Below are 13,617 nucleotides of genomic sequence, written 5' to 3' on the forward strand. Positions count from 1 at the left end.
ACTGGCAGTGAAGAATGAAAATATAGTATCTATGTGCCACACAGATGTACCCTGATGTAAGTTAGGAAAAGAACACTACTCCTTTACCGGAATGCTCAAAAACACTTAGGTTCTCAGATGAAGGTTGAGCATGTGATTTCTTTTAAATGTCATAACTTAGGGAATAGAGCACTTCATGATTAATGAATTAAAAAACTCGCTATCATACTTATTTAATCTACAACCTCTTGCAATTTTGGGAAAAAAAAAACACTAGATATATCAAAAACTAATGTTATAATTTGCATACATGAAGTATGTATGTCTGTGTGTGCATGCAAATAAAATTAATCCATGCTATTACTACCATAAGCTATGAATTTTGTTCTGAATAACCTCCGCATTTATTTTTTGGAAAATGCATATGTATTCTTGAAATCCAATGCCAATGAAAGTCTCATAATTATAATTTAACAAACTTAATTTTCTTCATTTAAAATTCTCTTACGTGAATATGAATACTTGTAAAATAAAGATCTGCTCCAACAGTACAGTAAAGGTGGTATTAACACCCTATTTTTTATGTGAAGTAGTAGCCTCATTGTTTCTTGTATCAGGGCTACCTTGTCTCAAAAGCGACCTAAACACTGGTGTATAAGGTTTAAATTAAAAGATGTAAAACCATGGCATCAAGAACAACATAGATTGCACCAATAATTATACCCTAGTGTGTGGAAAGCAGTTTATAATATTCATTATTAATCCCGCTAGTAAATTCCTCTAGAAATTTACGTAGGTGATAAGGATAATTTAGCCAATGACTTTTGCAGTTGAACCAAACCAGTGACGAGCCATGGAGAAGTTCGTCAGGTGAATGGTGGCAAATCTGAATTTTGATTTGAAATTCTAGCTAGTTATGTGGCCAAAAACATTTAAGCACTTTTGGCATATTCATGTCCAAAACCTAATCATATGCCACACTGGAATCAGTATACATGATAATTTTATTTTGAAACACTAAAATAAACATCAACTCACACTTAAAAAATGAAAATAACAACAAAAAACATGGATATAATTAGAATCTGTTTTCTGAAGTCCTAGAAGTTTCATCAGTTATACCTGCTTCCCTGAGAGCTGAATGTTCTGACTAAAGGCAAGTTTTGGTAAGTAGTTTATTTTTACACTGTTCCTTTCCGTTCAGAATGAACAATAATGTGCGAGGTGGTGTGTTTGGTGTCCTATATTCCTGATAGCTAATATTATTCAAATTTCATTTGATTTGAATAATTCTTTTCTCTGAACTTTAGTGCAGGAGTGTGTGGCAGTTGAGGGAAAGCTCTATTTGCTATGCTTTAAAGACTCACTTTCATCTTTCTGGAACAAAGCAAGAGAAAACACATACCACGCACCACAATTCCATATACACAGTACTGTTTACCTACAGTGTTTTCCAGTTTTGTGTAGGTGCAGTTAATAGATTTCTTTATAGTTATATCCAAAAAGAGGTGGCATCATAATGCCTAGAACCTTAGGGAAAAACACATTAAAGATGTATATTTCCCAAAAATGAGTCAGTTGATTTTATTCATTAAAAATATGCATAATAAAAGGCCAAACACAAAGCTCTTTATAAAAAGGAGCAAAATGTATTTTCCAGAAGAGTTAGATAAAGGCATGAGATGAATTTCAGTTAAATGGATCTATTTCTTTGTGGGTTTTGAGAACTCATTTTAGACACTGAATAGAGGCTGTTTTACATTATAATCATAGCTAGAGATTACATAGATGGAGGGAAAAAAAGTCTTTTGCTTTAACTCTCACTAAATTTCTATAAAGTATTTTAAAATCAATTTAAAAACCAAATCTGTACCTCTCCCCTCTATCACAGTTTTTGTAATTAATTAAGAATTGTACCCGTACGATTGCACAGCAACTAGGGAAGAGAGAGGTAGATGATTTGGCCACTCTCTCACAAGGAAACCCCCAAATACTTTAGGGCATTAAACACAGGCTTTTGTTATCCAAAAGTAATTAGTTGCAGAGTACAAAAACATTTGGAGCAGAATGTACATAAACATGAGAGTCATAAACAGCCGAAACCAAGAACACTAAGTTCATAAAGAAATGCATAAATTCTATGTATCTTACAAAAATGATCCTCACAGATGTTGAATCCAAGATTATACAATAGAAAATATTTATATGTTTTACATTTAATATAAAAATTCTTAACAAATAAAAAAAGGCCTTGATGATAGACAAGAAGAAATTTTAGGGAATACATTAATTTTCAGGATGCCCCGAGGATAATACGTCTTAGATACTTAGCTCCTGTTCTAGGCAAAGGCCAAATGCAGGTATTTTCTCAGGGTTCATCATTGGTGTTAAGAGAAAACCAGGTTAAGGAAGACTCAAGCAAGCTGGGAAAGGAAGTAAAAATTAAGACAAAAAAGAATTCTGCCACACCCTATCTAAAAAAATTTAGGAACATAAATCAAAGACAGTGGTGAGTATACATCAAGAAAATTCATATTGATGAGTTTATGGTCTTGGTGATAAATATCAAAACAGGAAGTCAGTTAAAACAAGTGTGCAAATAAGTAATGGGGACTGGGGGAAGAAGAGGAGAGAATACCTACATAATCTTGAAGGTAAACACTGCAAGGAGGAATTTAGTCATTTCATAGCTCCCAGTCCACCCTGGATGTGCATTTCTTGCAACATCTCAGTAAGTTAAAGAACAGTTATTCACAAAACTTCAGGTTAGTGTTAACAGTTTTTACCTGGTTAATTTAGGGCTAGACACTGAGTTGTTTTAATAAGACATTTAGTTATGATTCATCATAATAGTCACCCATTCTTCATCTTTATTAACTTAGAAAATTTTACTTCTCATTTAAAGCCCTGGAGCATTTTTTTTTTTTGAGATAGTCTTGCTCTGTCACCCAGGCTGGTGTACAGTGGCACAATCTCGGCTCACTGCAACCTCCACCTCCCTGGTTCAAGCAATTCCCCTGCCTCAGCCTCCCAAGTAGCTGGGATTACAGGCGCACGCCACTACGCCCGGCTAATTTTTTTGTATTTTTAGCAGAGATGGGGTTTCACCAGGTTGGCCAGACTGGTCTCGAACTCCTGACCTCAAGCAGTCCGCCCATCTTGGCCTCCCAAAGTGCTGGGATTATAGGCATGAGCCACCATGCCCAGCCAAGCATACTTTTAAAAATGATTTTGAAACTTGGGTCTCTTTTAAGTCAACATTTGTCTAAGCACGTCTGTAAACGTTCTGTTACAGGGAGAGGAAGAGTATTGAGTAAGTTCTCCTCAACAATCAGACAGCTCCGTTTTAGGGACTGACATCCTTCCAGTTCAGGAGGAAGTGTTTCCAGGTAATTACCAATGAGCTCCAGATGAGTAAGGTTTGACAGCTCACCCACGTGAGGGGACAAATTCATCAAGCTATTTTTCCCCAAAAGTAAACATTGCAGCTTTTTGCACTGAAACAGCCCATCTGGTAGCATCTCAATCTGGAAAGGGAAGAAAAAAGAAGCTGGTAAAATAGGTTTTTGGTGGCTTATGATAAGACATTTACCTTTTTTCCAAAAAAAACATTTCTGGAGGTTTATAAGTGATGCAGACTACAATGATGATAAATTTGAAGTAGATGAAAAGATAGAGGGAACATGAAGACAGGAGTACAACGAGGAGTGAGGACTGTGGCTACCTTGGACACCTACATCCTTGCTGTATATGGGTGAGCAACGAATCTGGTTTTAAACACTCTAACAAGCAATTCTTAAAGAAAATGTAGTTATACACACATTGTCGTTAAGATAAAAAACCAGTAAGAAGAATCATAATTACTCTTGAGTCCTCGATCAGAAATAAATTACCCTCAAGAGTCTTCATAAAAAGTTTACTGTGTAATGTAATGAATAACACCCTAAAAAACATCCTAAGAATCTGACAGCAGACTGAAAACTTTATTCTCTTTTTTAAAAAAGCCTACAGAAGCAGAAGCAAAAAAATGATTATATATACATGCACATTTCATTCCCCTCTACATACACATACACCTGAATATTTACTCTTGTTCCTTCCCTCTGGCATGATTTCAACTAAATAATTTATAACACAGATAATTTTATAAATATAATAAATATTATGCAAATTAGGTCAACTCCTAACGCTGCTCCCATTGACTGCTCCCCTATATGGTAGATAGGTTGTATGTCAATTTCTAAGGGAGCCACAGTACATCCAAGAAATAGGGTTTATTGAGGAAAGACCTCCAGAGAAGAAGTTGAGCACATACACAATCCCTTCAACTCGTCACTTCACTGAGGGATAAGTCTGGCCTCAGCACAGATAGACTGCACATACCACTGTCCCCCACCTCCCATAATACTCTACATATTGGCTGGGGACAGGGGCCACCTACAAAAACTACGAAATAATGTAGGTTCCTTGGTTCAAAAACTGGCTTTGTTAGAAACAGGGATAAAAAGGGCACTCAGGGACTTGGCCTATATCCTCTGATGGGCTAATGCAGACCGGCTGGAAGACAAGTTTCTAGGTCCATCCAGAACTGTCTCTCCTCATAAAGATAAATAGCTTTTATATAAACTAAAAAATGACCAAATTCCATTAAAAATGTTAATGATGTTGTAAACTCCATTCTCCTACATCACCCCTCCCTCTAACACACATTCAGTGCTGTATATCCTTAAAAATAAATCTAATGATTGTCACTGCTAAGAACAACATTCCATACAGATCATCATTGTACACCAAAATATTAGATATAAACAAAGGGAAAAATATCTACCCTTTACTTTCATTTCCTTCCCAAGAGCAGATGCAAACCCTACATATGCAGACTTACACTGGGAGATGAGGCAGAGATGAGAAGAAATGCAACCTCCTTCTAAGGCAACCCCTTCTGCACAGAGATACCTGTAGTTCAGAAGTAGGGTCAGTGATGTCCAAGTGGAGGAAAAAATCAGTCCTTTGCAGTGTGCATTATTAAGAGTGCTTTTTGGTGCCTATGAAAAGACTCAGGCAAACTGGCTAAAAAAGAAATTAGGCTTGGCTCATTTATATTTAGTGAGCACGTGCTGAGTGCCTTCTGATGTGCCAGGCTCCCAGCTAGCTGCTGGGATAAAGTACTGAGTTAGAAAGACTGCCTTTGAAAACTTTAGCCTAATGCAGGTCACCATGGACATCTCAGCCTCAGCATTGTTGACATTGTGGGTGGAAAAATTCTTGCTGTGGGGCTGTCCTGTGCAGTGTAGGATGTTTAGCAGCATCCTCAGCCTCTACCCAACAGTTACCAGTGCCACTCCCCTTCCCAGTTGTGACAACCAAAAATGTTTCCAGACAAATGTCTCTTGGGAGGCAAAAATCATTCCCAGTTGAGAAGCACTAGTCTCCCGGAAGAGAGAAACATGAAACGATTACACAATTGTCTGTAATGAGTGGTATGAAGAAAAGTGCCCTAACCTGAGCTGCATTAGGGAATTCTATATTTCCCTTCTTCGGTCAGCTTCAGATTCCCAGCAAGTACCTCATTTAACTGGACTGATTTCCTACTGGGTGATTACCCTGAAGCCACTGCCCTCACTCTCTTGTCTGGCTATCAGCACTACCACATTCCCACCAGTCTCCTTTCAAATCTCTACATCTGTGATTTTAGTGAACTTCTCAGGCTCCAGTGAAGACAGGGATTTCCCAAGGTAGTGGGAGTGAGCCTCAGGGCCAGCCCCTTAGCATTGCTGCTGTGAAAGTGAGTCAAGGGGCTGCGCTGGCGTAACTCCTCCTATGTGCGAGGGTCCATCTCCGAGGCTTTCTCTCCAGCTCTCTGCCCAGCTAAGGCACAGGATCTTACCTCACCTACTCTCATTCAATTTTTCTAAAGGAGCCTGGGGAGTTTTGTTAAAAACTCAAGACTTTCCTTCAATTCAGCAATTTTATCCTGAAAAATCTACCTATAGCTTTAAAAATAGTTTGCCTTGAAGCTTACAAGAACTCCAATTTTGCCTGGGTCAACAAATTTTATAAAAACAAATTTTATTAAAAATGTTAGAAAACAATTATTTAAAACTAATTTATTTAGCATGCCCTTTCTTAGACTGTATGACACATGAGCCAGAGAGCAAAAAATTACCTTAGTGGATCACTGATTTCTTCTAAAAAAACCAATGGGAAAGCTTACAGACTATTACAGGGATGACATACTTCAACAATAAAATAGTTTTATGGAATAAACTATAACATATAATACACACATACATAAACTATATGATAAACTACAAAATAGATGACAACAACAAAAACTAATAGCTTTACAATCTCTCTACATCCTAGAATTCTCTGACAACCAAATGTCTTCAGCAAAATTAACTGAAGTCCCCAAGAACAGGATGGTTTTCTTTTACATCTATGGCTGACATTGTTACTTAAATACCCCCGGCTTTTTCCCAGAGGCTGGGCTCTTACTTTAGAATCCTTCTCAATACCAGATTTCCTTTTTTTTTTTTTTTCTGGCCAATGACACATGCTATCTCAGGAAATGCTTACCAAACCCTAAAGTCCGATCATTTCAAGAAACACAGCTGAATATTTCTGCTTCTAAGTAGTGATGCCAAAAATAACAAAACCCAGTGTCACGTAGATGATCTTCAGAAGGAATTTCTACATTATTCACCTTCTGGCTAGGAGTCTTCAAACTAACATAAGAAAAAAAAAAAAAAGCACAAATGTGGAAGTAAGACAACCTAGGTGTAAATTGGACTGGTCTAAGATTTCAGCAAACCTAGCTCAATCCTTTCCCATGCCTTGTGCTTCTCTCCATTACAGTCAATGCCACCATAATCCAATTACTCTTTGGCACTGTGATAGGGATGCATCTTGCCTCCATTTCTCCCACCTTCCATGGCCACCCGCATATACCACTGTACCCCATGTAGAATCACTTGGATTGATGCATAGGAGACATAGTAGAAGAATAGTAGAGTAGAAATCAGAATGTTTTGGTTCCATCCTAGCCCCCTTGCCAGGAAACTTCAGACCTCAGGTGAATTGCTCTGAGCCTCAGTAAAATAAGGGCAGTGGACTAGAGTAGGGGCTGGCAAAGTTTTTCTCCAAAGGACCAGAAGAATAAGTATTTTAGGCTTTCTGGGCCAACAGGCAAAAGTGAAAATATTATGTAGGTCCTTATATAATAGAAAAAAAATTCCATACATTTTTAAGTAATGAAATTCAAAATATAACAATTGAATATAATTTTGTTGTAATACAGGCCCACTAATAAAAACAATGGAATCTATTTGTAGAAATTGAAATTTGAATTTCATATAATTTTTATGGGTCACAAAATATTCTTTTGATTTTCTTCCCCCAACCATCTAAATATGTAAAAACCTTTCCTAGCCTGGGCTGTATGAAAACAGGCAGTGGGTAGACTTGACCCCCAGGCTGCAGTCTGTGGACTCAGTGTTCCTTTCAGGTATGAGAGTCTTTGTCTCTTGTTTTAAATCTATATTCCTACTTCTAAATCATAACTGATTCAACTTTTCCATGGGGTTTTGTTTCTTGGCTGTCCTCTCCTAAGCCTTTTATATGCTACAATCAGAGTCTCCTTTGAAGGTACCAGTTCAGGCTAACTAGCACTTTTAAGCTCAAGTCTCACCCTAGTCACTATCCAATGAATCAAACATGAATTTGACTGGCAGACTTCCAGGCACTCTCCATTCTGACCCACCTTACTAAATGGTCTCATCTCTTATTACGTTTGGTTATGTGTTTTTCAGTCCTCTGTGGATGACCTCTATTTTTTAACACTTCCCTAATCCAGTGATCTTAAGGTATGCTTCACAGAACACAAGAGTCACTCTATAAAAAAAGGTGTCTTGCTCAAACACATTTGGCGAATATTGCATACCATCTCTCCTTGGAGAAGCACAATGCATATTCATATGTTAAAGGCTTTGAAGAGTCCTGCAGCAAAAATATGATCAAAAGAAACATTTAATGTTTTTTGTGGTGACACCTATTACCGTCCTACGGAAGACACCCTGAAGTGCCTGCTCAGTGAATATCTGCCACCCAGGGACTGCCCAACACGTTCCCATGTCGAGGGAATTCCCTACCTTATGAGTCTTGGTGGGTAGTAGAGTTCACTTTCTACTAGAGAAACTACTGCCACCAGATTCTTGTGTTCTCAGCTCTCCTATAGCCACAATGTGGGCATTCATCAGCTGTGCCAATCAGCTGCTCAGACTCAGACTTTGAACTGGGGCTAACATCACAAAGAAGTGGACGCCACGAAGAATCTATTCTGTGGGAGGCCCAGGGTCACAACAGCAGCAACATCAAGTTTTCAAGAACACAACCAGTGCTCTGAGCTGGTAAGGTCCTTGGCAGTGTACCCTCACCATCGTGCTTTTCTGCTCTGATTCTGGCTACAGTCCTCACTGCTGCCTGACTTACTTTGTGCCTGATTGTTTTCCAAGCTTGGTTTTGCAGTCTTTTCAGTGGTAATATGAGATACCTAACATCCTTTCAACTAATGTCTTTTCTGCTTAAGAGGTAGTATTTGTTGCCTCCATCTATAAACCTGATACACTGCCCAAGTCTTGAGATCAGATGTTTAAAATGCCTCTTATAGGAATATTTATTAACTGCCATTCCACATGGATTAATTGGCTCGAATTTTTTTGTATATGCATATTTAACTATGTATGCAGCCAATGTGGTATTTTCTTTTTTTCCTTTTTTGAGATGGAGTCTTGCTCTGTCACTCAGGCTAGAGTGCAGTGGCGCGATCTCGGCTCACTGCAACCTCTGTCTCCTGGGTTCAAGCAATTCTTCTGCCTCAGCCTCCTAAGTAGCTGGGACTACAGGCGTATGCCACCATGCCCAGCTAATTTTTTTATTATTAGTAGAGACAGGGTTTCACCATATTGGCCAGGCTGGTCTTGAACTCCTGACCTCATGATTCAATATTTTGATCTAACTCAGAATCATGAGACTCTGAAGGTTGTAAATAATCTTGAAATTAGTTAAATCCCCACATGAAACATGAATTCCTGATGCCCTTTAACAACATTCCTACTATCTGGCAGTCCTTGTCTGGAGAGCTTTATTAATAAGAAAATGACTTTTCCCTCCTCAAATGCTCATTCAATCTTTGAATGCTATATGGGAAAGATGAGAAATCTTCCCCTGATGGCCCTAGTTCTCTCCACTTGCCCTAAGTTCTAACACTGTAGCTATTCCCAGCAAGTTTTGTTCTCCATGTAAATTTTTCAAATATCTGAAGACCAATATTGTGGACAATTCTCCCGTCCCACCTATAGTTCCCATCATGAGGCTAAAGTATTCCATCAGAGTTTTCATCTTCCTGGTGGCTGTCCTCTGATGAGTTTTACTTTATTTATATTGTTGTTACATAGTCTCTGCACAGTGCTTCTTTCACCCTAAGTTCACCAATTCAAAGATGTCATGTTCATCATTTTGGCTCCAAAGATGCTCAGCAACTACTTTTTCTCAGATTTCTGGGACAACCCACTCAAAAAGATACCATTCTATTTTGGTTATAAAGTATTTTCAGCATGAGACTTTTCCTGTGCTACAAAGTATCCTTTCTTATTCAAGAAAGCATGTGTCTGATATTCACACTTATTCTTTCAGATATGGTCCAGGATTCCATAAACTTCGTGTCAAAAGTACTAATGGTCTTAAGGTTTCTTCATTACATTAACTTGGTGGAAACATTCACCTGCTCGTACATTTAAATAATGCATGGCCAGCTAACAACTGAATAAGCTCCAACTTTCAAAAAGCCATTTTTGAAAGTGATTTAACTGTGTATAACTGCTTAGTGGAACCAATGCCTTTAAAAATAATTTATATTTTTATTATAAATTTAACAATGGAAAAAATGTGACCAAAATATTAATATTAATCAGCTGCATAATTAAATGGCACTGACACACTTCTAGACCTGTGATTTTCAGAGTGCAGTCACTAGGCTAGCATCATCAGCTCCACCTGGGGACTTTTTAGAAATGCAAACTCTTGGGTCCTACATCTGGCCTGCTGAATCGGAAACCCTGGGAGCGGGGCTCAGCAATCTGTGTTTCGGCAAGCCTTCTGGGTAATTCTGATGCACACTGTTAGTCTAGGTCAATCCTAATGTAGTTTTAAAATCTCATAAACCTTTAAGATCTGAAGATGTCTCATTTATCTAACAATGGACTCTCTCCTTTTATATATGAATAAAGTCTGAGAGTTCTAAAAATCAGCATGAATTTTGCTCTCATCCCCCAATTTTCTGGTATTTATCTAACACCCATGGTTTTCAAAAATAATGTATGATTAATATGTTTATTAGCCAACAGCATGCTTATAGCTATATTTACCATGACATATGAACTACAAAAAGTCTAAAAGATAATATTCTTTTTTTTTTTTTTTGAGACAGAGTCTCGCTCTGTTACCAGGCTTGAGTGCAGTGGTGGAATCTCGGCTCACTGCAACTCCACCTCCCGGGTTCAGGCGATTCTCCTGCTTCAGGCTCCTGAGTAGCTGGGACTTTAGGTGCGTGCCACCATGCCCAGCTAATTTTTGGATAATATATTTTGAAGTGTGGTGGAATAGCTGTACCCGTTTTCAAGTAGAGGAATGTCAGTTTCATCCCTTGGTAGATTTGATTTCTGACCAGATTTTCCCTCTTTCTTCCCAAATGGACATTAGCCTCACTCTCTTGCCTTTAGACTACAGTGAATTTTTCCTTTTTCCTCCTCCTCCATATCTTAACCTAGGAAACTACTCATTTATTTTGTTTTTTCATGGTTTGGTAAAGTTAAGTTTTCTTTAACTTGGTTTTACTATTGCAAATTTGGTTCATTCTAAAGCATGGATCCTGGAAAATGCTTCTAAGAAGCCATAGTGTTGCATTATAGAGGCAGGCCTTTCATTTTGAATTATCTTTCTAGACATTCATGCAGATTTCAAATCTTTTTCACCACATCACAAAAAGGATTTATGAATAATTCATAATCCCAGCATTTTAGAACAAGAAGTTATTTTATTATGACAGATTTGGAAAGCTGAAAAGTTTTACCAAACTCCCTAAATACCTAAAACCTTTATAAAACAAAAAGTAAGCTCTACCATAACGAATTAAAGTTTAAAATACTTTGTGATGTTTATGTAGAAAATTGGGAAAAAAACAAAGAGAAAAACATTTGCTGAGCAACTATTATGTGCCAGGAACTGTGCCAAATGCTTATATGTTTTTTCATAAAATCTCCACGACAACTTGTAAGTTAGATTAAAAATGGATGCTCAGCGTTTTGGTAATTTATGCAAGATCGGATTGGGCTTGGCTTGAGAACACACAGTATGATTTGAAGTGTGTTTTCTTTCCCTATGTAACACACTACAAGTATGGCAGATACTGAATAAAAGAAAGAATGGATTTACTTACATTGTTGTTGGTCACAGCAAAGTACTGCAAATTACTCAAATACTGGATTTCTTCTGGAATGAAGGTCAAGTGGTTATAACTTAGATCCAAATAATGTAGTTTGGTGCATAGGAAAAGCTGCAAGGGCAGATTCTCAATATTATTATGGTCCAAAGAGAGCTGCTCTAGGTTAGATAATGCCCCAATCTGTGCAGGAATATAAGCAATGTTATTGTGCCACAACTTTAAGCAGGAAAGATTCTGAAGATGCTGAAAGCTAATGATCTCTTCCACAGTTTTAAGGTTATTTTCCCTTAAGTCTAACTCATGCAAATTATTCAGGCTGAAAATGGAGTGTGGAATGCGTTCCAGGTCACAGCTGATCAGTTCTAGGCTTTTCAGATTGACCATCTTTTTCAAGTTGTTCAACACAACCAGTTTGCTTCCCTCATTATCAAGGGACAGTTTCTGCAATGAAGGCAGGAGGTCTGTAACAACTTGTGGGATCCGGGAGAGGCTGCTCTTCAAGTAGAGGGTCCTTAGATTTTTTAAGTCCTGAAAGCCCTCCAACTGCATAGTACTCAACTGTTCAGGGAGAACACAGCCCGAAAGATAAAGTTCCTTGAGATTCTTGAGGTGAAATACCCAGCGTGGGATTTTTCCCATTTCAGTAAATTTCAGGCGGAGGATTTTTAAATTCTCCTCTAGAAAGGCCAGTGCAGGATGGTCTACAACCAGAGATGAATGGTACACACGAAGCTCCTTGAGGTTGACCAGCTGTGAGACTGCAGACGGCAGCTTCACTTCTGGAATAAGCTCCAGGCTTAGCACTTCCATTTCAGTTAACTCAAAGACATTGTCTGGAAGACCACTGAGCATAAAAAGATGCAGTTCTATCTTGTCCTGGGCATTTTTCACAAGCTTACTTTTCAGTTTCTCAACTGTCCATTCATTATTGAGGTTGATCTGTTTCAGTTTGTTCTCACTGACCTCTGATAGGAATATGGAGAAGCGTTTGGAATAAAGAGGATCATACTGATCAGCCAGATGAAGGATGAAGGCAAAGTCATTCTTGACATCAGGGATGTCACTGTAGTTGCTTTTTTCTCTTAATGCCTCAAAGGAATATTGCTTCAGGGAACTCCTCAGCATCCACCACAGGCTGTAGGAAGAGGTCAGACCATAAAGTATAACCAAAATGACATAAAATGAAGCCAGGACCTTAAAGATTTCTGCCAAGGAATAGACACACTGGTAGCGCTTATATCCTGTAAAAGCCTGCACATCAACTGAACAGTCAATTTCAAGAGTGATGTAGGTTAAAAAATATGGAACGTAAGTTATGATGAGCACAAATAAAATGACTTTGACTATTATCTGTTTCAGATACACCCTATAAATGATGTCCTTCTGCTCCACATGCAGGCGGAACCTCTTCACTTTTTCAAAGATGGCTTTGGCCTGTTCACCCTCCTTCTTGTCCAGGACGCTGGAAGTTGGGCTTTCTATGCCAGCCGACTCCAAACCTGGCTGCGGGTAGGGCATTGACTGTTTGCCGGAATCGATGTCAGCTGAACACCCTGAGGACGAAAGCAAAATCTTGGACTTGGAGAGTTTCAGAGGCCTCACTGACTGCTCAGCCACTGTTTCTGACAGGGCGCGGGTGGTCCATGGAGAATCGAAGCACTTGTGAAGGATGGCCACAAAATGCTCGAGCCTGGAACTGGTACTGGGGTAGTGAAGCCAGAAGTTGCTGCAGGCTGCAAAGATGAGCGTGTGCAAGAGCACCAGATAGGGGAAAAACTTTGCAAACCAATGGAGCTGTTTCTCGTAACAGACGGCATCGATATAGGAGTACTGCTGTCGGTGGAGGTCATTCTGAATTCGGAGGGGGAGCGGAAGCGGTGTCCCAGGATTAGAGGATGTGTTCATGCTGGCTTTCAAGATGTCCCAAGGCACGGCACAGTGATTGTCAAATTCCACTTTGCATGGAAGACAGCACAGAACCCTGCTCTGCGTCAGCTGGAGGGCTCCGGCCAGCACGGCCACCAGCAGCATGATCAGTGTGATGTAATACCAGAAGACGTCCCACCACGGTTTTAAGATGTGATAAGATGACTGGGCATCTGCTAAGCATTTTAGCTCAGTTAGTGTAATCATGACTT

General features: G+C 38.9%; 1 protein-coding gene across 1 annotated transcript; it reads right to left on the bottom strand.

The window, feature by feature from the left end:
* Positions 1-1,107: 1,107 nt before the first annotated feature.
* LRRC8B (leucine rich repeat containing 8 VRAC subunit B) lies at positions 1,108-13,612 on the bottom strand. Its single transcript, XM_032155415.2, has 2 exons — positions 11,474-13,612; positions 1,108-3,506 (listed from the first exon to the last, which is right to left on the bottom strand). Exons 1-2 carry the CDS (start codon positions 13,610-13,612, stop codon positions 3,234-3,236), a joined length of 2,412 nt encoding a protein of 803 aa, XP_032011306.1. The 3' UTR covers positions 1,108-3,233.
* Between the last annotated feature and the right edge of the window lie 5 nt (positions 13,613-13,617).

The sequence above is a fragment of the Hylobates moloch genome, unplaced genomic scaffold, assembly GCF_009828535.3.
Source record: "Hylobates moloch isolate HMO894 unplaced genomic scaffold, HMol_V3 SCAFFOLD_5, whole genome shotgun sequence".
In the NCBI taxonomy this organism is placed as follows: Eukaryota; Metazoa; Chordata; class Mammalia; order Primates; family Hylobatidae; genus Hylobates; species Hylobates moloch.

What these genes read in the sequence shown, in the direction of transcription:
- LRRC8B (XM_032155415.2), bottom strand. Translation starts at nt 13,612, where the DNA reads ATGATTACACTAACTGAGCTAAAATGCTTAGCAGATGCCCAGTCATCT. An exon ending in TTGCTGTGACCAACAACAAT is followed by an intron (nt 3,507 to 11,473) that starts GTAAGTAAATCC and finishes TTCCCTTTCCAG; the next exon opens with ATTGAGATGCTACCAGATGG.